Source organism: Wolffia australiana, chromosome 19 (assembly GCF_029677425.1).
Source record: "Wolffia australiana isolate 7733 chromosome 19, ASM2967742v1".
NCBI classification, from domain to species: domain Eukaryota; kingdom Viridiplantae; phylum Streptophyta; class Magnoliopsida; order Alismatales; family Araceae; genus Wolffia; species Wolffia australiana.
Window position 1 is genome coordinate 7,948,996 of NC_135853.1, and position 22,705 is coordinate 7,971,700.

General features: G+C 39.9%; 1 protein-coding gene across 1 annotated transcript in view; it reads right to left on the reverse strand.

The window, feature by feature from the left end:
* LOC144715629 (glutathione synthetase, chloroplastic-like) overlaps positions 1–19,576 on the reverse strand; it is a 29,681-nt gene extending 10,105 nt beyond the window's left edge. The window contains exons 1-4 of the mRNA XM_078590581.1: positions 19,396–19,576; positions 8,278–8,447; positions 2,798–2,873; positions 2,561–2,691 (exon numbers count right to left, since the gene is read on the reverse strand). Coding sequence (XP_078446707.1) covers positions 2,561–2,691; positions 2,798–2,873; positions 8,278–8,447; positions 19,396–19,554 — 536 coding nt within the window. The 5' untranslated portion in view covers positions 19,555–19,576. The remainder of the gene's footprint in view (positions 1–2,560; positions 2,692–2,797; positions 2,874–8,277; positions 8,448–19,395) is intronic.
* Between the last annotated feature and the right edge of the window lie 3,129 nt (positions 19,577–22,705).

The following is a 22,705-nucleotide window of genomic DNA, read 5'->3' on the forward strand; positions in this document are numbered from 1 at the left end:
TGTAAAAACACTGCTCACAGTTCTAGTCTAGGTCTAGTGTGGTGACATTGTCATCATGTAGTAATGGGAGGATAATTTGCTCTAAAGTCCCAGTAGTTCCTATCTGTAAGAGAGATATTGTCTAGAGGTTTGTGGAGGTAGACACAATCATTATGAGAGGGGATTGTGGGTGGCCCAAGGGACTGAGAGATGAGGAACTGGAACTGTCAGCCTGGACATCATATATTACTTTTTTCAACTATTGTCCTTAATGTTATTCATATTTGGGCTTATAATAGCTTAGGGCAGATGTAAAATGTATGTAAAAAATAAGTCTTTCAGAAGAACTCTCACCAGTTACAGGAGCTCTCCTGGGATCAGTGTTCAGGATGACTCATTTTCCACCAAAAACAGTCGCAGAAATGCTATGAGGAATAGCAGTTCGTTGATACTTCTTTGGTGTCCACTTAAAACGACGGAAAAAGGGGAAAACCCCATTAAAGAGAATTGTCCCAAATGTCCCTATGGCTAGCACTTTGGAGATATCTTTGGATACAATCATATCACCTGAAGTAATCTACTCCTTCCATGGAGGCCATGGGCTCATCATGATAATCAATTGGCTTCATGCAGCTTACCTCAAGCTGGATATCCAACTTCAACTGGTTCATGTAGGTACAAGACAGAATGTTCATGGAGAGCCCTAGTAAATAAGTTACCCATAATTCAGACTTCGTGCAGAACATGCAGACGGAATGTAATTATGGAAGATTAATTTTAAATAGAGGCCCTTATTGTATCTTTTATTTCACTATTTAAGTGACCTCTTTATGTGAATTAAGTCACTTAAAATCGGGCCGGGACCGGGCGTAGTCTTGGGCCCACTCCAGGACGGGCACCAAGCCCAAGCCCACAATGTAAGTCATGGGTATTTAAACCCGAGACTCTGAGCATGAATTTGAAGTTGTCTTCTTTCCTTTCTGAAACCCTAAATGTGGAGACTGGCTGCTGGTTTGTTCTTCTCTTGTAGAGCTGACAATTAATGTGGCAATGATACACCATCCTCAGAAGATGACCCAACAATCTGTCACTCTGTTTTGGAGGTCCCACAAACCCTCAAAGGGGAGACAATCATCTATAAGAATATCTAATCGAAGGCATCCCGCCCAGTGTATAAGTACAAGTTCGAGGCACTCAAGCTTTGATATACAATAGAACCAAAAGTACCTCTCAACTTTTCCGAAGTCAATTCTCCACTAAATTTCTGAAAACTTTCTCTCCATATTCAACTTTTGAAATTAGCCTTTCACTACTCCCCGTGCGGTCAAATTTTTTCTCAGATTGGTCTCTACTAATAGTGATTGGAGAAGGAGACGCCAGCAGAGATGGGCTTGTAGAAGTCGATATCCACAAATGCCAATATTCTTCCATCAACTGTTCTAACATGTCCATCACCAAGGAACCTTGTTCCTCCAAGGATTTAATCAAAATTCCAAGACCATCTACTGGTGCAAGGCACTACTCTGATACCATATGATAATATCCCCAAAAGAAGGTAATTCCAACTTCATTAAAAAAACCAAGTACTTACAAAATGTTTGTCAAACTTTCATTTCAATTCATGAACACCACATCTAGGTGGGTTACCTCCGATACAATATTTTTGCAGCCAATAACATATCACATATATATATGTATTATTTACAGTGTATCTTTGAATGCAAGGAAGTGAAATGGAAAATAGTTCAGATTTTCCACCTCTTCTTTTGTTAAGATATATTACAACGTTCAGCGACCTTCATCAGCTTCCTTCAACCTAATATTTATGATTTCCTCTCTTTTTAATTTCTCAACTCCTATCCAAGAACAGGGTTCTTGTCATAGTATGCCTTTTGTGTATCAGAATAATTCACAATGAGACATTGAATCACAAATATACAAAGAACAAGATTAAATAACAAGCATATGAGCAAGGACATGCCTTATTAAGGGACAGACACATGCTTCAATTCGGAACCCAGCTAAAGAATAAGATATAAAAAGGACAATGGGTTATTGCCATTCAAGAAGAGAAGTTGCATTCATTTTCTCCAAGCAACTGAACAAGAGTGGAAATCAAAACATGGAATGAACTGGTTAATATTTTTATTCTCTAGTTCTAGGCAGGTCTGTAACACACGAAGTGTCTATTTCATTTTAATCTACAGAGGAGTAAAGGCCATTTAAATATGGATTACATCATTGTTTCTTCTCTGCCAGTGGTCTATTTGGTTGAGGCCTATTGGAACATGCCTTAGAATTCAAATAAGAGGAACATTTGAAGGTGTTAAGAATGAAATGGAGGCAAAAAATCATTCCCCTCTACCCTAATATGAGCACTAAAAAATAAAATACTAAAGATCTCTAATTTTATTTTCTCTGCCAATTGGACTGAAATACCATACCCAAATAAAATTTGGTCACTTGCTGAACATAAGAGAATTTATAACACACCCTGGTCATAAAAAATGAAAAAAATTAAATGAATACTTTCGAGAGACATTACCAATCCATACAGTACAAGTTCATTCTCACAGCTAACCTGTGTAGCTTGCTGACAAGATACCCAAGTGCTGGACATGCAGCAGATATTGTGTTTAACTCAATCTGAAAAAGCTGATTTGTTCCCGCATCTAACATGTAATCTGAGCGATGTAAACCCAAACGTATATCCTAATGAAAAAATAAGATGATACATAATCAGTTGAGAATTTTTTTTAAGATAATCAGTTCAGAAATGAAATCATACTTTCAGAAAATGTTAAAACAGAAAAATCACCTCTTTTTTTTTCATTTCCAACATCTTGGCATGGATTTCAACTAGTCGTCTTGTGAAAGAATCCACCTCACTGGCTCTGAAGAATAATGGGAAGTAAATTTTCAAATAAACACAATGAAAACAATTGTAGAAAAAAGACAATCATAGAGAGGAAGAGTTGGCCAAGGAACTCAAATGTTCAACATAATTCAAAGTTTGTTTAAAAGGGAATATATATACAGGACTAAAGGGGATTGTAATCAGTGGAGTGGCCCAATAAGGACAACGCTGATATAGAGTGGTGGGCCACTGTTATATTTCTCCCATTCTAAAGAAATTCCAACACATATTAAATGAACACATTTTGATAAACTTTAGCAGGAAGTGAATATTTATGCAGCAACATTCAGCTCAGTGGTCAATAAGAATAGCCTTCAAACTTGTAAGTAAAAATGGGTCTACAAATCCAAAACCCAGTAGGACAGAAAACTTAAATAAAATGACAAAGACATAATAGAATTAGACATAAAACTATCATATTGATGTCAATACTTCAACGGTTGAGGAAATGAAATCATGCATTCCTTGCCTGACTAAATTTAGTGACACAGTTGAGAACTGACCCCATTTTTTGAAAATAATGCTAACTAATCATGGTTCCCCTGAGGGGGATTAACAATAGAAAATAGTCTAGTTTCAATTTGTATCTAGATGGGAAGTTTTCTTTCAAAACAAAAATCTAAATGGGAAGCTATTATTGAATGATTCTGAAGGTTATTATTATTGAATGCTACAATATATATAACAGACATGCAACTGAATTACTAGTTAAGTCATGTAACAAATAATTGATCAGCGCTGGCGCTACAATACAGAGTTGTAACAAAGGCAGTATCTCTCACGAAGTAGCAGTGGATTGGTAGTTTGAAATGTCTCAGCTCTTATTGCTAAAAAAATATGCTACAACACCTTGGACATTGATCTATATGGACCAGAAAGTATATGTCTCCAAATAGCCTAATACCTGGAAGCCTGATTCTAATTAGAAGAGTGATGAGGTACCATACTGTGTCATGTGAGCTGTCAACCCACTATGGATGATCATCCCCCCAAGGCTGGCCCTTAAAGTTTTGGCCCCTCCCTCATCATCGACATGCAGTATAAAATTGTGAGTTCTCTCTTCTCTGTCCTCTTATCTGTACTTGGCTGTGACTCTCCCCTTTTTTGTTGCTGTCAATTTTCCTCTCCCTTCAGATTAATGATGACATAGCCCTCCCGTAGTGAACTGTTGCCTCTCTTTCTAGCCACTCCTTCTTTCTGTTCCCTGTTCGGATTTCTCTTTCTCTTTGTCAACTATGACCCAAAACTTGTTCTTTTTTGGAACCAACTGATTAGCAAATTTACCTTTTATTGAAAAATTTCCGAGGGTAAACATAAGAAGCTCAAAAATCCCAAATGTTTGTATCGACATCACGCTTTGAAAGGAAATCAGAACTATAAAATAAAGTTCCCTTTTAAATTATTAACCTCTGCCACTAAAGCAAGGTCCTTAAAGTAATATATGCCTTGATTGGTTGTACCCCTCTGCAATCAGTCTGCCTTTAAGTCTCTCCAACTTTCCATCTACATTAGTATAGATATCTATATAACCACTTTCCTCTTACCATCCTTTTACCTTGGGAAAGTGGAAAAAATATCCCAAATATAAATATTCTCCAATTTATTTCTTCATCCATAGCTCTCTTCGATGCTTGATTTCCAAGTGCTTTGTCGATGCTCCTTGGGACAGGGAAATTTTTTCAGATTACTCAAAAATAGCAGCCAAAGTTGTGTCGCAATGAGCTGTGAATGTGTGGACTCCTTCATGCAGACTAATGGCCCATTTCGAATCATCCTCTGCTAGGGACGCATGTGACTCTATCTCCTCTGCCACTACTGGAACATCACCATAATATTCAGACATTCTAGCTCCCTCAAGAATGTCCTCTGTAATCTTTATTAGTGTCACCACAAATTGATGCCTCAACCACTTGAGTAATTCTTCAATTCTACATGTTGCCACTGAACTTGAGACTCCTACTTTGTCTGAGTCTTATGTTTAGTGAATTGAGCTGTAGGAGAAAAAAAACTAGAGAATGGACAAGGAGAAAAAGGAAGAAACTGCCGCACACCCCTACACTATGACCATAAGAAGTAAAATTTATAGGTGATTATACATCCTAATTTTAGATCCAAATTGCCAATTTTCACATGCAAAAAGTAATGTAAAATGACCACAAAATTTTGGCGCAGGGTGTTGAACTGCATCTCCTAAAGGGGAAGCTACCCCAATTGATCCTCTGTTAACTATCCATGCAGTTGGATAGTGATAAGATCTCGCCGATGTAGATGATAGAAAACCAAGAATTCTCAAGAAATTGAATCAACATTCTGGGGATATCAAATAGCAACAGCGATCCCCGTGGATCAATTGTACGAGAGTGGGGAAAATGAGGGAAGAGTAGGGTCGGATCAGAGAGGAAGGAGAGTGAAATGCAAAAGAAACAGGTAGCTCAGAACAAGGCTGGATCAGCTCATTCTCCTCTGGTCAGGAGGATCTCCCGCCAGCCTTCTCGCCCAGGCGATACAACTTCAGCTCCCTCTTCATCTACTCAAAGTCTTTATTTATTGGCTCTTGAGTTCCCGCCTATGCGTATGATTCCACACGTGTCTTCACTAGATGGCACATGCGATCTCCCTTCTATGACGCCTTCTTTGATATGTCTTCATAAAGTCCTTATCAGATACACAACAAGCCCCTTCTAGATGCCTCCATAATGCTTTTCATCAGTCTCCATGTCTAACTGATATGATGCCAGTTGTAATCACTAAGAAATTGCTATATGGGTAGGTAATCCATACGATGCAGTTTGATCTAGACAGGAACAGAGATAAGATAGAGGGATCTGTGAGTAGAATGATGGACGAGTGAGTAAAGAGTGAGAGAAAATCAAGAAAGGAAAAATAGAGTGGAGAGCTAGGCCAAATCAGCCAGGAAACTCCTCAGGGTCTGGAGTTCTCTAGACTAGTCAATTGCCTTTGCAAAGTTGGGTCAGGTTCTTCCTATTTGTCAGAGACTAAGTGGGTCAACACCACCATGTCTTACAATAGAGACTGAAGGGGTTTCAACATCGCCATCTGATTTGCCATGGTGGCAACTTCTAGGATAAGAGTGCCGAATGATTGCTATGTGTGATTAAGATTGTCTAGGTCAGATCCCATGGGAGAGGACATGTGATTTGGTTCAGCAATAGAAGGATCCATTGCACCTTCACGAGCTCTAATACCACTGATCGATACAGGCCAAAAATAAATGACCACGAGTAGAACGGGAAAGGTGATACGCCCCGACGTATCAAGGCCTTTTTCATCATTTAGCCCAATAGGGGCATCTTGGTCATTTGGACCTTTTGTAATCCCTTTAAATAGTGCAGCCCTCCCTTGAGGAGGGCAGCCAAGAAGTATCACAAGATGTGTTTGGCTCCCTCTGGCGACGTCCATTCCACCGGATCCCTCTCGTAGGCGACATCCATTCCGCCTACCCTCATCTTGCCGTAGCCCATCCCGGCACGCCAATGACCATCCCGATGTCTTCTCCCTCCCTTCCCGTCTTCTCCCCCATACGAACCAGCCAGGTTCGTATCAAAAGATAGGCAATGAACTCAAAAAAAATCAAAATGGTCCACCAACACATTTGGGTTGATGACCACCCTCATATATGGATTGTCCCTCCAAGAGTCTTCATCCTCTCAAGAAAACCATGCTCTAACTTCAGGTCCCGCCTAGATTTGTAGGGTGGGTGGTCCATTGTCATCTCAGCTTCTTATACGAGAAGGGAAGGTACAAAGGTGGCTTCTTAACAACATCCCAATGCCCTCTTCCAGATTATGTACTTTCTCGGTATGGGAGGAAGAATTTGGCTTCTGAGATTTTCCCCGGTTCAAAAGTATCTGCTGGGGCATGTCCTTCCTCTCCAATTATTGTGGGTTTTGACTTGGCCACAAGGAGTTGACCTCTCTCCAAATTGCCTTCTACGTGCAAGAAAAGGTGTCAAACTCTACAAGGTTAAAATTTTCCATTATGACGATTGAACAGTTTTAAGTTGAGAGTGACTGTGGTATAAATACCAATTATATAGATGGGACCTTTAGAGAGATAAGATATATGCAAGAAATAAATGGCCCACTTAGGCTCTGGTATAAATACCAATTACATAGATGAGCCCTTTAGAGAGATAAGATATATGGAAGAGGTAAGATATAAATACCAATAAGGCTCTATCACTTATGGCCTAACACCAGTTACAGAGGAGACTAGAGAGGAATGGGACACAGGAAGTAAGACATATGTGTTCAATAATAAGTCATAACATTATTACCTACCTATCTGGCCAGAACAGCTTTATGAGACAGATCATATAAGTACCAGTCATGATGCTTATTTGCTCTGTATTTATGGATGCATCCCAGAATTTATTCATAATCCACATGCAGGAATCTCTCTCCTTATATTTTGAGTCATCATGTCCATGATCCCCAGAAGTACTAGGGCCTTGTCAGCTTGTCGTGTTTTGTATTGTGGTTTCCCATAGGACACTGAGCCATTTATTAGATGATTTCAAACTCTTCTACCAACCAGGGTAAGCTCCGCAAGCTTGCTCCATTTGACCATTTTGACACCATTGAAATGTACTTGTATATTTTGGAAGACTACAATGGATCTACCCACATCAGGAGTATTTGACAATTCTGATGCCTCAATATCCCTAACATTTTTGGAACAAAGAAATATTTTCTTTCGATCTATTTGAGATACCAGAAATCTTGAGTTTCAAAAACAGGTGAGAACTTGTCTGGATAGAGTGGTGAGAACACTGGGAGCCTAATCTGACAAGGTCGAAGCCTGAAAACCGGCTCTGATACCATGTTGGTCAGCTCTGATACTATCCCCAACCTTAGTTAAGGCCAGATCCATTGTTTCCCTTTCATTTTGTTTCCTTTAAATAGAGACCTCTTCCTTTAAATGGAAGTTCCTTGTCTCTTCTCCTCCCTACATCCATGCCCCCTCTCTCCCTCTACAATCCCCAACCTCGTGATCATCTCTAACTCACCACATCTCTAGGCAACTTGTCTCTGGTCAATCCCTACCTCCTCCATTCAGCCTCCTCTCCATCCCAAGAACTCTCTTGCTTGTCTCCCCCTCAACCTCCTTTTGAGATCTATTGAATTAAGGCATTTCATTATTTGAATTAAAATGAAGGTGATACATACTGTGAGAAATGTATTATTGGTTGAATGTTGAATATCTCTAATTTTCTATAAAGAGATGAGGAGAGAAGAAAAAAGAGACATGCCTCTTATAACCCATGTCCCAGTTACATAAAGTGAAAGAAATAAAATAATGTGCATGATAGATTGAATATGCTCTGTACCAGCAAGGATAAATAAAGATCAGAGTCTGACCTGCTAAGAGATTCTTGCAAGAACTTCCCATCTAAGCTGACGCAATCCACAAGGTCATTGAAAAGAGGAGCCAATTCGCAAGCTTGCTTCCAAAGATCTTTTGGAAATGAAACAGGCAGCAATGCAAATGGTGCATGAACCATGCCTAAGCCAGGGAGGGTCCCAGATCTCTACAAATAAGATATTCACATAAAGCATCACCTCAAGAACAAAATAAAATGCATGTGACAGTGATTTATTGCTTTCAATGCAGGTATGTCTAAACCAAAATACTGAAGAATTAATTTGGACTTAATAAAATATTAATGAGACTTTTGGACTCTACTATGGATGGGGAAAAGAAATCAAATTTGACAAGAAAATCAGGATGGAACGGGAACCCTCTGTTTCTTCAAAAAAATGGGAGCCCTCCATTGTTCTCCTGGAATTTTATGTGAGGTAAAAATATAATGAACAAGATAATCCTCCATATTTAAAAATGAATGAAAACTTTTAACAGATTACGCCAAGTGAATTGTATAAAAAGCAATCATTAAAAAACTATGGCTGTAATGAAATGAGCACAAACTACTACTGGTAATAAAAATTCAAGCAATAGGTTGCAATATTTATAAGCGGAGTCCTGTTTTAAGGACTCATCCTGATTTGGTTGTCCCAGAGACAATGAAAACCAAATAAAAATGAAAATACTCTTATGGGAAGAGTTAAGAGTCAAGTGGCATAAAAACCAAAGTATAAATCACAATAAAAAATTCCATTTTTGAGCTTTCATAAAACACAAAGAACTTTATATTTGATCAAATCCTATGTCTGAAACCTATGAGCATTTTATATAACAGAGTTGGGGATAGTCGTACTTCAAGGATCCCATCTATGGCTTAATATTCAGCATAGAAACATGAGAAGATGGTAGCACAAAGAAAACAATCAACCGGTCGCAGATTCAATAAAGAAACTTGAAATCACTTATGGATTCAATAAAACAACTGGTCAAAGAAAACGTATAAAAACTATCCTGAGAAGGCCGAACACCAATACAAAAGTGAGAATTTCAGGTTCCACCACAGAAGTCATAGGAAGCAGAGTTAGCCAAGAAGTATTAAACATATATGCCTTGGTTAATCCTAGGATTGGGCTTCAAATAGAGTAGGAGACCAGTCATCAACCCTGTTAAGGAATTTGGTTGTGAAGGTCCAGGAGTTTACCTTTTTTGACAAGTAGAAAAGCTTGAATGGAAAAATAAGATCGATAAGGGCCTTAAGACTGATAGGTCCCTGCAAAGGCACCTACCAAAAGAGGCACCAAGAGGTATGAGAGGTAGGACAAAGGGAGAGGGTAGCCTTCTACCTTCTTGGATGCTGGAGGGAGATCCTAATTGGATACAGCTCAGGAGATACAAAAAACTACCTTCAACTTCATACAAAAACACTAAACATCCATATACAGAAACTTTGATAAAAGGATAAGCCCAAAATAGAAAGATGCTTAATAGGCTCCGAGGCTGGGTCTGGCCCAATGTCCAGGTGCAACAAATCAGGCAGCCTTGAGGTGCTTCCTGGCCTCTTTGATGGTAAGTCCTCCAAAAGACTTGATCACAGGCCCTGCAAGATGCAGCGAAGCTGTTCCCAGCCGATGCATCATGGAAAACTCCCAGATCACTTACAAAATATCTCACAAGAAAACCCTTATTGTCGAGTTCACTGATGATTCTATGGAGAAAAATACTGGACGAACAAGCAAAAGAATCCTTTATTTTAGTGCAAAACAGGTACATTTACAATGATACATATGTCTCTTTTATACTAGTCTTCTAACGGCCAGTGTCCTAACTGCTAGCTTGACTAGCCGTTAGCTATATTAATGGGCCCGATAGAGCCCGATAAATGCTTAAAGGAGCCTGATAACTCTCTGATTCAGCTTGGACCATTTAATGTATTTAGCCCATATCTTCAACACTCCCCCTCAAGTGCAGGAATGTATATTCATTATTTCAAGCTTGGATCTCAGATATTGTGTTCGTTTGATTGGTAAGCCCTTGGTGAAGATGTCCGCACATTGTTCTTCAGAACTCACATACTCTTTCTTCAAGTTCCCTTGTTCCAAATGATCTTGTATATAGAACCTGTCAATATTCACATGCTTCATCCTATCATGATCAACTGGATCGTGGGCTATACTGATAGCTGATTTATTATCACAGTGGATGATATTTGGTCTTAGGAATGTAATCTTCAAGTCTTCCAATAAATTCTTGATCCATATTGCTTCGTCAATTCCATTTGACATGGCCCAAAATTTAGCTTCAGTACTAGATTTTGATACCACACTTTGCTTCTTGCTTCTCCAGGTTACTAGGTTCCCTCCTAGCATTGTGTAGTAGCCCATAGTTAACCTATAGTCAAGACGAGAACCAGCAAAGTCAGAATCAGTGGATAAAATAAGATCAATCTTACCTATTTTTCTGTGTGCAATGCCCAGTCCTGGTGTTCCCTTTAGGTGCCTGAGAATTCTGTTAGGTGCTTGAAAATGAGAGTTTCTAGGTGAGTGCATAAATTGGCTTAAAACATTCACAGCATAAGATATATTTGGTCGTGTGTGTGACAAATATAGAAGTTTTCCTATCAGACTCTCATATGAGTTAATCTCCACCTTAGGTTTGCTTTCATTTAGAGTTATCCTATGATTAACCTCAATCAATGTCTCATTTACATGACAGTTCATATGTTTCGTTTCATCCAAGAGATCCACTATATACTTTTGTTGTGTCATCAAGATACCCTCACTTGATCTTGCAAACTCTATTCCTAGGAAATAATTTAAGGGTCCTAAATGTTTAACTTGGAAATTTCTACTCAAATGTTATTCAAGGTTTTTTATTTCCTCTAGATTGTTCCCAGTAATTATAATATCATCTACATATACTATCAGAATCGTTAGAAAATCATTTAAATAATATTTGAAAAACATATTGTGTTCCCCGTTACATTCATTGTATCCCAGCACCTTCATGGTTTGGCTAAATCTCCCAAACCATGCCCTAGGTGATTGTTTTAGCCCGTATAAGGCCTTTCAAAGTCTACATACCGTAGCCTTCATTTTTTTGATTTTCTCACCCTGGGGGAATATCCATGTAGATCTCTTCCTTCAAGTCTCTATGTAAAAAAATGTTTTTAATGTCATATTGGTTTAAAGGCCAGTCTAAATTAACTGCTAAGGATATTAGAATTCTAATGGTACTAATCTTAGCAACTGGAGCGAATGTTTCTTGATAGTCAATTCCATATGTCTGAGTGTACCCTCTAGCTACCAGTCGTGCTTTATATCTGTCTAAGCTTCCATCTGATTTGCATTTTATTGTGTAGACCCATCTACAGCCCACAGATTTCTTATCCTTAGGTCGATCAACGACGTCCCATGTATTATTTTGTAGTAAAGCCCTCATCTCCTCATCCATTGCTTCTTTCCAACTGGTATTCTTCATAGCTTCCTGTGGAGATTTGGGAATAGCTACATCTATAATTTTTGTCATAAATACTTGGTATTTGGGTGATACCTTCTGATAATTAAGATAATTTGTCATGGAATACAAGGAAGGTTTTACACACTTTCTAGTACCTTTCCTTAGAGCAATTGGCCAATGATTTCCTTCACCCTCAGAGTCAGCAGTTCTTTCACTAGATATTACTCCCCCTTAATTGGATAGTTCTCCCTCTTCACCCAAATCCATGGTTTCAGATTGGTGATCATATTTCTTTCTCTGATAATATTTAGGATATGGTATAATCTGAGATGATTCTTCAATTTTCTCAGTCACATCCTTTGTCCCAGATTCAAGTTCCTATTCTATTCTCTGTGAATTATCTTGAGGAACTGTCTCAATTTCATTCTCGAATACCTGATACCTTCGTAAGGGGTGTTCAAGTTCATGATCAAATTTATGATGTGCGATACTTGCATTCTCACTATTGAGTATGAGGATATGTCTCGATGTGATTCAGTACCTTTAGGTTTATAGTAAAATGAATTTTCATCAAAAATAACATCCTTGGTTAATATGTACTTACGGGTGATAGGGTGATAAAACTTATACCCCTTTTGTGTAACAGAGTATCCCACTAAAACACATTTTAGTCCCTTTGTAGACAACTTATTTTTTTTATGTGCATAATTATACACATATCCAACACAACCAAATATTTTAGGGGGTAAGCCGGTTTTCAATCTCACATTTGGATAATATGATTCGAGCAAGTCAAGGGAACTTTTAAAAGCAATATTACTAGAGGGGAGTCGATTTATAAGATGTGTAGAAGTCATAACTGCAAAACCCCATAAGTTCGTAGGGACATTCCCTTGAATTAAAAGTGTTCTTCCTTTGTTCACAATATCTCCTATTTTCCTTTCAGCTACTCCATTCTGTTGTGGAGTGTATGGACATGAGGTCTCATGGCTTGTTCATTCAGAAGTGAAAAATTCCATGAGTTCATGGTTAAGAAAATCCTTTGCATTGTCGGTTCTTAGCCCTTGGACTTGATCGCCAAAATGTCTTTTGATGAGACTACATAATCCCTTTAGGTTTCTAGTGATTTCATGCTTATGTTTTTTGTAGGAAGATCCAAATATATCTACTATAATCATCTGTACATACTAGGAAGTATCGGTGTCCTAGTATGTCTGTTTGGGGAGATTGTCCCCAAACATTGCAATGGATAACCTGAAAAGGTCTTTCCATTCGAGTATAGCTATGAGGATAAGTCCCTCTCTTGAATTTTCCTAATTGACAGGCTTCAAAAATAAACTTTTCAACCAAAATGTTCTTAAACAAATTTGGGCACAAATGTTTAAGAAGATGGTAGGATGGATGACCCATTCTTTGATGAGTGTCTATAACTGTTTCTTCAGGTGATATTTTCACTGTGGCCACCTTTGATTCATCTCCTGGGAAAGGCCTTGAGTATTGCCAGGGTAAGCAGTAAAGTCCTTGGTGAACTCTAGCTAGTCCAGTCCTCCACCCGAGTTCCTTTTGACATAAATAAGCATCCAGATTATCGAATAGAACATTATATTCCCTACATTTTGCAAGTTGTTGTACTGATACTAGATTTACAAACAATTGTGGAACATGTAACACATTTTTTAATTCTCCAATAGGTTTGATGTTCAAACCCCTGATGCCAACTACAGGTAGTACTGTGCCATCGGCTGTTTGAACATACTTACTCTGGTTAACTTCTTCATATGTTATAAAGAAATCCTTTCTTGATGACATATGGTCAGTTGCTCCTGAGTCTGGGATCCATGCATTAGATGGATCTTTAGTAAGTAAAACAATATTATCAAGTATTTCTTTTTTACCAGAATTGACCATTGAAGTTGATCCAACGACTTCTCCAGAATGGATGAATGATTTGAGACTCAGTAACTCTTGCATGATCTTCAGGAACTCTTGAGCTGAAGGAAGATCATTGTTGGCATTGCCTTCTCTTGGTTGTACCATTTGAGCTCGGGCAATGTGTGGGGGTTTACCGTGAAGTTTCTAGCATTTGTACTTCATATGTCCCCTCTTTTTACAATAGTTGCACACAATGTCTTCCTTGCTCGGTTATTCTGAACCAACTTTCTGTTGATTCTGATTTTTCGTTACATATGTTATACTTTCAATAGCTCCTTTGGAAGAATTTAGAAGACTTTCCTCCTGCTTAACTTTGGTCACTGCTTCATCAAATGTAGGCTCTTCCTCTCTATTGTAAAGTTGGCTTCTGATCATTTAAAATTCTGGCCGAAGTCCTTGCAAGAATTGACATAAGTGATTTGTAGCTTCATGTGCTCTAGCCATTGGATTGGTGGAGGATGGTCTACAATGATCCAATTCATTATGAATATCCCTCAGTTTATTTGAATAAGTCAGAACATCCATATCTCCTCGTTTGTCATTCTTCTTAGAATGGCTTCGATGAATGGCCTCCCATAGAGATCTTGTAGTTTCACAAGATGAGTATCAGACTAGTTGTTATGAGGCAATTGTATCTAGCATCCAATCAAAAACATTCCTCCTGCATGATCCATCGTGGATAGTTTGGATGAGTCTCATGTGGACAATCCTCTATAAGATGATGTATAAGCTTTCTTGGCTTTAGAGCAGCTTGGATTGTTCTCTCCCACAACAACAGACTTTTGCCATTAAAGATATTACATTTTGGAATAACTGGAAGGTTGGTAATCCATCTATCGGCAAGGACCATTTGATTTCCCGATGATGACATTACCACTTCAGAAGGGACTTTAGTCATGTCTTCTGCCATGACTTATGCAACTGATAGAATTCAAAAACACTGACCTTCAACTCAAAAACAAACTGCTCAAACTTGTCCTCCCATGGGATGACCTTGGCGCCAACTGAATCTCCAGGCAATCACGTGGTAGGCTCTGATACCATGTCGAGTTCACTGATGATTCGATGGAGAAAAATAGTGGAAGAACAAGCAAAAGAATCCTTTATTTTAGTGTAAAAACAGGTACATTTACAATGATACATATGTCTCTTTTATACTAGCCTTCTAACGGCCAGTGTCCTAACGGCTAGTTGACGGCTAGCTTGACTAGCCGTTAGCCATATTTAATGGGCCCAATAGAACCTGATAAGGGCTTAAAGGAGCCCGATAACTCTCTGATTCAGCTTGGACCATTTAATGTATTTAGCACATATCTTCAACACTTATCATCCATACTGAGCTTTATATCAAAGCCTAACCATAAACCAAATGGCTTCTAGACCTGGCCAGGTCTAGAGCACTGGCAGGCCCCCTTCAATGGGCCTGAACATGGCCTGCTGCCTTTCTGCCGATAGGTCCTCCATAGGACCTTATCAGGAACAATAAAAAACAAAATTTAGTCTTCATCATTTAATGATAACGAGTCTGCTGATATTGTACATTGTCACACATTACATCTATTACACATGTAGAGGAAACAATCCAAGAATAAAATGTAAATGAACTTCAAATAAAATGAGTGACTTCAGATAAACTCTAGAAAAACCCAACAAATATTTGTTGAACCGTTATCTACCAAACTATTGGGCTCTGGGGGTTAAACTGGTTTTTCGATTAGAAAGTCAGCACAAAGCAAGATTATGGAGGAAGGAAGAAAGGTTCCAATTTTAGGAATGAAAGAAAGGTCAGCATTACATTGAAGGATTAAAGGATTTATGCCAGATAAAATGTTGAAAATATACTTGAAAACACAAAAAATATTTATTAAATCATTCTATACCATAAAATTTGTCTTTGGGGGTTAATCTGGAGTTTTATAAGATTAAGGCAGCACAAGGTAGCTTGAGGAGGAGGGCAGAAATATTCAGATTCAAGGAATGTAAGAAAGGCAAGAGAAAAGGTAGAATAAAGAAGTGATCTCTGATAAATTCTATAAAGTAATTGAAAATCACAACAAAGATATTCATCAAATTATTCTCTACCCTCACTTTAGGGATTAATCTGGTACTTTTTATGAGGAGGGCAGCATGACGGAGACTTCGGGATAATACAATCATTCTCTACCATGGCTTTTCGGCACTTAAGCCTATTATGAGCATTTTTATCTTTTTCTTTTGGTGATGTTGGCCCTTTCTCTTTAACTACTGTTGGTTAGGAGACAATTATTTTATTCAAAAATTTACTCTCAAAACTTATGTAATTACATATGTGTCCCTGTTTTATTTGACAGTTTTAACTAATAGCTAATGAGATCCAGATCACCCTAAGGGGTAGGGGATCCAACAACAGTATAAATTAGCACAAGCTCCTTCTTCCTCAAGCACATTCTATAATCTCTCAGATACTTATAGCCATCCCCTTTGGAGGGCAGTCAATAATCAAGGTAAGATCGCCACTTGGCTTACCATCCCATCCGTCCCCATCTCTGTCCCATCCTCTTTATGGTCTAGCAATCCCCTACTTCCCAAAATTGCCTCACCAGATCTTCATCCGACTCCCTCCAATCAGATTCCACCCCCTGATTGGTTATTTTCTACCTTATGACGCTCCCCCCAATCGTCAACCCTGCGCTGCGTCCTCATGTGGCTCGTCCCCAGTCAATCCCTGCCTCCTCCATTCGACCCTTCTTCTTCCCCCTTCCCCAAAACAAACCAAAATCAATGTTTGTTTCAAGAGATGAAAGAAAGGGAAAATGAAAGTTTTCTAAGTCCCCCCTTTTGGCTACGGGCATTTTCCTGAATCTTCAACAGCAGTTACTATGTAACCTAAAGTCAAACCTTCTTGCATCTTTCTAGATTTCTCTAAGCTGGAGATTGACAAAACCCTATTCCATAAAGAGATTTACTTTCATGGGATTCCACGTATAAACTGAATTTGAAAATAATCTTCATTAAGAGACTTGATAGGGAAAGGGCGAAACACATACATAAAAACCAACAGAAGGCACTAGCTATATCTAAAATGGCAGAACAAAAGACGTTTTAAAAATTGCTTTGATCACATGAGTTCATTTACTTCCATCTGCTTCAAATGCAAGAGAGAAAATTTTGTGGCGAAGTCTCTAAGTGAGCGAGCGAGAGAGAAAGAGAGACAGGGAAAGAGTGAGTGAATGAGTGAGAGAGAAAGAAAAAGAGGAAGAGAGAGAGTGAGTGAGAGAGAAAGAAAAAAGGAAGAGAGAGTGTGAATGAGCGAGAGCGTGTAAATGAGTGAGAGAGAAAGTGAGAGAGAGGGAGAGAGTTAGCGAGTGAGAGAGAGACAGAGGAGGAGAGGGAGAGAGTGTCTGAGACAAAGAGAGACTGGGAAAGAGAGAAAGAGTGAGTGATGCAGAAACTCTGAGAGAGAGAGTAAGTGAGAGAGAGAGACAGAAAGAGAGAGGGAAGTGAGTGAGTGAGAGAGTGAGAGAGAAAGAAAGAGGAAGAGAGAGAGAGAAAGAGTGAGTGAGGCAGAAACTGAGAGAGAGAGAGAGGGAGAGAGAGTGAGTGAGAGAATGAGACAGAAAGAGAGAGGGATAGTGAGTGAGGCAGAAACTGAGAGAGAGAGAGACAGAAAGAGAGAGGGAGAGTGAGTGAGTGAGTGAGAGAGTGAGAGAGAAAGAAAGAGGAAGAGAGAGAGAAAGAGTGAGTGAGGCAGAAACTGAGAGAGAGAGAGACAGAAAGAGAGAGGGAGAGTGAGTGAGTGAGTGAGAGAGTGAGAGAGAAAGAAAGAGGAAGAGAGAGAGAAAGAGTGAGTGAGGCAGAAACTGAGTGAGAAAGAGTGAGAGAGTGAGAGAGAAAGAAAGAGGAAGAGAGAGAGAAAGAGTGAGTGAGGCAGAAATTGAGTGAGAGAGAGTGAGAGAGTGAGAGAGAAAGAAAGAGGAAGAGAGAGAGAAAGAGTGAGTGAGGCAGAAACTGAGAGAGAGAGAGTGAGTGAGAGAGAGAGAGACAGAAAGAGAGAGGGAGAGTGAGTGAGAGAGTGAGACAGAAACTGAGAGAGAGAGAGCGAGTGAGAGAGTGAGTGAGTGAGGGAGAAAGAAAGAGGAAAAGAGAGAGAAAGAGTGAGTGAGGCAGAAACTGAGAGAGAGAGAGGGAGAGATAGTGGGTGAGAGAGTGAGACAGAAAGAGAGTGGGAGAGTGAGTGAGTGAGAGTGTGAGAGAGAAAGAAAGAGGAAGAGAGAGAGAAAAAGAAAGAGGAATAGAGAGAGAGAGAAAGAGAGAGTTAGTGAGAGAGAGAAAGAGGAATAGAGAGAAAGCGAGAGAGTTAATGAGTGGGTGAGAAAGAAAGAGGAAGAGAGAGAAAGAGAGAGTTAGTGAGTGAGTGAGTGAGAAAGAAAGAGGAAGAGAGAGGGAGAGAGTGAGTGAATGAGTGAGAGAGAAAGAGAGAGGGAGAGAGTGTGTGAATGAGTGAGAAAGAGGGAGAGAGTGAGTGAGTGAGAGAGAGGGGGGGACAGGGAAAGAGTGAGTGAGACTCAGTGAGAGAGAGACACACACACAGAGAAACAAAAAGGAAGAGAGAGAGCGTGTGAAATAGAGAGTGAGTGAGAAGGAAAGAGAGAAGAAGAGAGAGTGTGTGAAATAGAGAGTAAGTGAGTGAGAAGGAAAGAGAGAAGAAGAGAGAGTGTGTGAATGAGAGAGGAAGAGAGAGTGAATGAGAAAGAAAGAGAGTATGAATGCGAGGATGAGAGAGGGAGAGAGAGAGAGAGAGAAGAAGAGAGAGTGAGTAAGAGAGAGAGAAGGGGAAGGGAGTAAGTGAGAGAGAAAAAGAGAGAGAGTGACAGAGAGACAAAGGGGTGGGAGAGAGTGAGAAATTATAGATGGTGAAAGAGAGAGAGAGAGTGACAGATAGATAAAGGGGTGGGGAGAGAGAGTGAGAAATCATAGATGGTGCAAGAGAGAGAGAGTCACAGAGAGAGAAAGGGCTGGGGAGAGAGAGTGAGAAATCATAGATGGTGAAAGAGAGAGAGAGAGTGACAGAGAGAGAAAGGGCAGGGGGGAGAGAGAGAGAGCGACAGAGACACACAAGAGAAAGGGGTGGAGAGAGAGAGAGAGGGACAGAGAGAAAGACACAGAGAAAGGGGTGGAGAGAGAGAGAGGGACAGAGAGAAAGACACAGAGAAAGGGGTGGGGAGAGAGACACACACACAGAGAAAGGGGTGGAGAAAGACAGGGACAGAGAGAAAGACACAGAGAAAGGGGTGGAGAGAGAGAGAGAGAAAGACACAGAGAAAGGGGTGGAGACAGAGAGAGAGAAAGACACAGAGAAAGGGGTGGAGACAGAGAGAGTGACAGAGAGAAAGACACAGAGAAAGGGGTGGAGACAGAGAGAGTGACAGAGAGAAAGACAGAGAAATGGGTGGAGAGAGAGAGAGAGAAAAAAAATAGTCGGTGAAAGAGAGAGAGAGAGAGAGAGAGAGAGAGAGAGAGAGAGAGAGAGAGAGAGAGAGAGAGAGAGAGAGAGAGAGAGAGAGAGAGAGAGAGAGAGAGAGAGAGAGAGAGAGAGACTGCTTCGGAAGGCCATCCTAGAGATGATCGGCGGAGAACCCATGAAGAAAGAAGAGAACAAGACGGGGTGGAGAGAGAGAGAGAGAGAGAGAGAGAGAGAGAGAGAGAGAGAGAGAGAGAGAGAGAGAGAGAGAGAGAGACAAGTCCACCTGGACGTTCCCATCACCCATGATGAGGCCGTGCAGCGCGCTCCACACCAGCGCGTCCGACGTGATCTGCCGAAGCAAATCGCCATCTTTCTTCCTCTCTTCAGCTTCCTCCGGCGACAGGGAAGAGAGAGACTGAGGACTCGCAGAAGCTCCTGCCATGGTTATCGCTCCCTCCACCCTCTATCTCTCTCTCTCTCTCTCCCTTATTCTCTCTCTCATGTACACACTCTCTCAATCACGCACACAACACCCTCTCTCTCTGTCTCTGTCTCTCTGTGTGTGTATTTCTCTGTCTGTCTCTGTCACTATCTCTCTCTCTGTCTCTATCTCTTTCTGTTTGTCTCTATATCTCTCTGTATTTGTCTGTGTCTTTGTCTGTGTCTCTATCTCTTTCTGTCTTTGTCTCTGTCTCTATCTTTCTCAACGTCTTTATCTCTCTCTCTCTCTGTCTCTCTCACTGTGTCTCTCTCTCTCTCTGTGTTCTGTCTCTCTCTCTCTCTCTCTGTGTCTCTCTCTCTCTCTCTGTGTCTCTTTGTCTCTATCTCTGTCTCTCTCTCTCTCTCTCTGTGTCTCTGTCTCTCTCTCTCTCTGTGTCTCTTTGTCTCTATCTCTGTCTCTCTCTCTCTCTCTCTGTCTCTCTCTCTCTCTCTCTCTCTCTCTCTGTGTCTCTGTCTCTCTCTCTCTGTGTCTCTTTGTCTAAATCTCTGTCTCTCTGTCTCTCTCTGTCTCTCTCTCTCTCTGTGTCTCTTTGTCTAAATCTCTGTCTCTCTGTCTCTCTCTGTCTCTCTCTCTCTCTGTGTCTCTGTCTCTCTCCCTCTCTGTGTCGCTGTCTCTCTTTCTCTCTCTATGTCTTTGTCTCTGTCTCTGTCTCTCTCTCTCTGTCTTTGTCTCTATCTCTATCTTTCTCTCTGTCTCTCTCTATGTCTCTGTCTCTGTCTCTCTCTCTCTGTCTTTGTCTCTATCTCTGTCTCTCTCTATGTCTCTGTCTCTCTCTCTCTCTGTCTTTCTCTCTCTCTCTCTGTCTCTCTCTCTCTCTATCTGTCTCTGTCTCTCTCGCTCTTTCTGTCTCTGTCTCTGTCTCTGTCTCTCTCTCTCTGTCTCTGTCTCTGTCTCTCTGTATTTGTCTGTCTCTCTCTCTGTATTTGTCTCTTTCTCTCTCTGTCTCTATATCTCTCTCTTTCTGTGTCTCTATCCCTATCTCTCTCTCTTTCTGTGTCTCTATCCCTCTCTGTATTTGTTTCTGTCTCTCTTTCTGTATTTGTTTCTGTCTCTATCTCTCTCTGTATTTGTCTCTGTCTCTCTGTATTTGTCTCTGTCTCTCTCTCTCTCTCTCTCTATCTCTCTCTGTATTTGTCTCTGTCTCTCTCTCTCTATATTTGTTTTCTTCTCTCTTTGTCACTATCTGTCTCTCTCTTCGTCTCTCTCTCTCTCTATAATTCTATCCTTCTCTCTTATAGTGCACGGACCCGGAGGGGATATTTTTCGTCGAGGGACGAAAAATCATTGCTTTCAGGCAATTGGACCTTAAACAAGACATAGATTTTTCTGCCGGTCTTTGGACGAGACGTTTTTTTTGTACAGAGAAAAAACTGTCTCATCAGGAGCGTTGGACGGTGGACGATTAGAAGTGGACTAAAATACACTTCATTTATGATAATTATTTTGTTTTATTGAATGTAACTAATTTTAGGGATAATTAATTTTTTTGCTTACATTGAGTTCTCAGGAATGATGTTTTTCAGGTCATGTGATGGCAGACAATCTAGGACGAAAGAAAATTTCAGGATATTTCATTGAATGTAATTATTTTTAAAAATATGTTTTTTCTTACATTGATTTCTTCTCCGGAATGATGACTATCCCCTCTCCTGAGATAGGAAACGACTGAAAAAGGACAAAGTAAGTGTGATAGAATAAAGGACATGAATTGAAAAGGGGAGGTAAATTAGGCAATATACTGTAAACTTGAGGGGAAAGAGATATAGGATGATGACCTGGTTTTCTAGGACAAGAGAGAAAGGCTTAGATATAAAGAGGGAGATTTGGAAGCTAAAAAGAAATAAGGAAGGAGATAGAAGATAATTGAGATTGATAATTTTTTAAACATCAAATGATTAGAATTGAGACATATGGAAACAGCTTGAGAAGAAAATGGAGAGAAATGGAAGACGAGATCGAGAGAAAATAAATGCATATAATGAGCGAGGTAGAGACAATAAAACAAAAGGCATGTGTAAAAATAATCAGTAGCGGCTCAGCTGAAGCTAAGTTATCCTCAGGAAATCAGGATGAGAATAAGGGAGTTGTGAGGGTGAGGATGGACTTAGATGGAGATACATATAAAGAGTGAGGTACAGAGAAAGGAGTGAAACAGAGAGGAAAATAAAGAAGTGATGAAAGAGGGTAGGTAAAGATGGAAACATAAAAAGTAAAGACATGCTTAGTTTTGAAATTCCAATCATATTTCTATAGAACCAATTCATATATGAATATAAAGACATGCTACATCCTTAGATAATTTTGAAGGTACATGTCACATCCCATTCAGTGCCTTCCAAATGCTCTCCTTGGTCATTCTGTTAGATGGACTAGCCATTAGTCTCCATAGGAAATATCAGTGATTAAATGAAATAAAAGGATTGTACATAAATTACTAGGTCATAAATGTCATCATCCTTGTCATCATTATCGAAATCAGAGGAGCATTGGCCAAGACAACAAAATCATGATTGCAACATCATCAACATCTCAATGCTATCTACATCAAGGCATAATATGCAATATGGAGTGATGCCTTGGCCAATAGAGAATAGTTGTTCCACTTGTGCACTTGTCAGGCTCATGTCAAGATACTCGAGTGCAATTTTCATCATCTTGGGAAGGTATAGTGTGGTGAACTCCTTCCACCATCTCAAGGGGGTATCTTCCTCCTCGCCGCTACATAGGATGTTGAGGTACTTCTCCAACCTCTGCTTTGGCATTGAGTGTGGTTGATGACTATGACTCGACTGCATATACCAGTATGTAAAGCTGACGTAATCTGGTGGTTTTCCGTATTGTGACAATTGTCCCTACGTTAAATCATTATTGCATGTGTCTGGATCTGATGGGATTGCCAAGCTAGGAGAGCACATTCTAGTGCCGTGACAGGTCTACTACCTCCAATTTTAAAAACATATTCAAGAAAAATGCATTGACAAAGCCTTGATTACACCAAATCTTGATCGCATATTTCATGAGCTTTGCATGCATTACACTGGATGTTGTCTTTAATGCATCCCTCTACTCTAATAGCAACAATTTTCCAGAA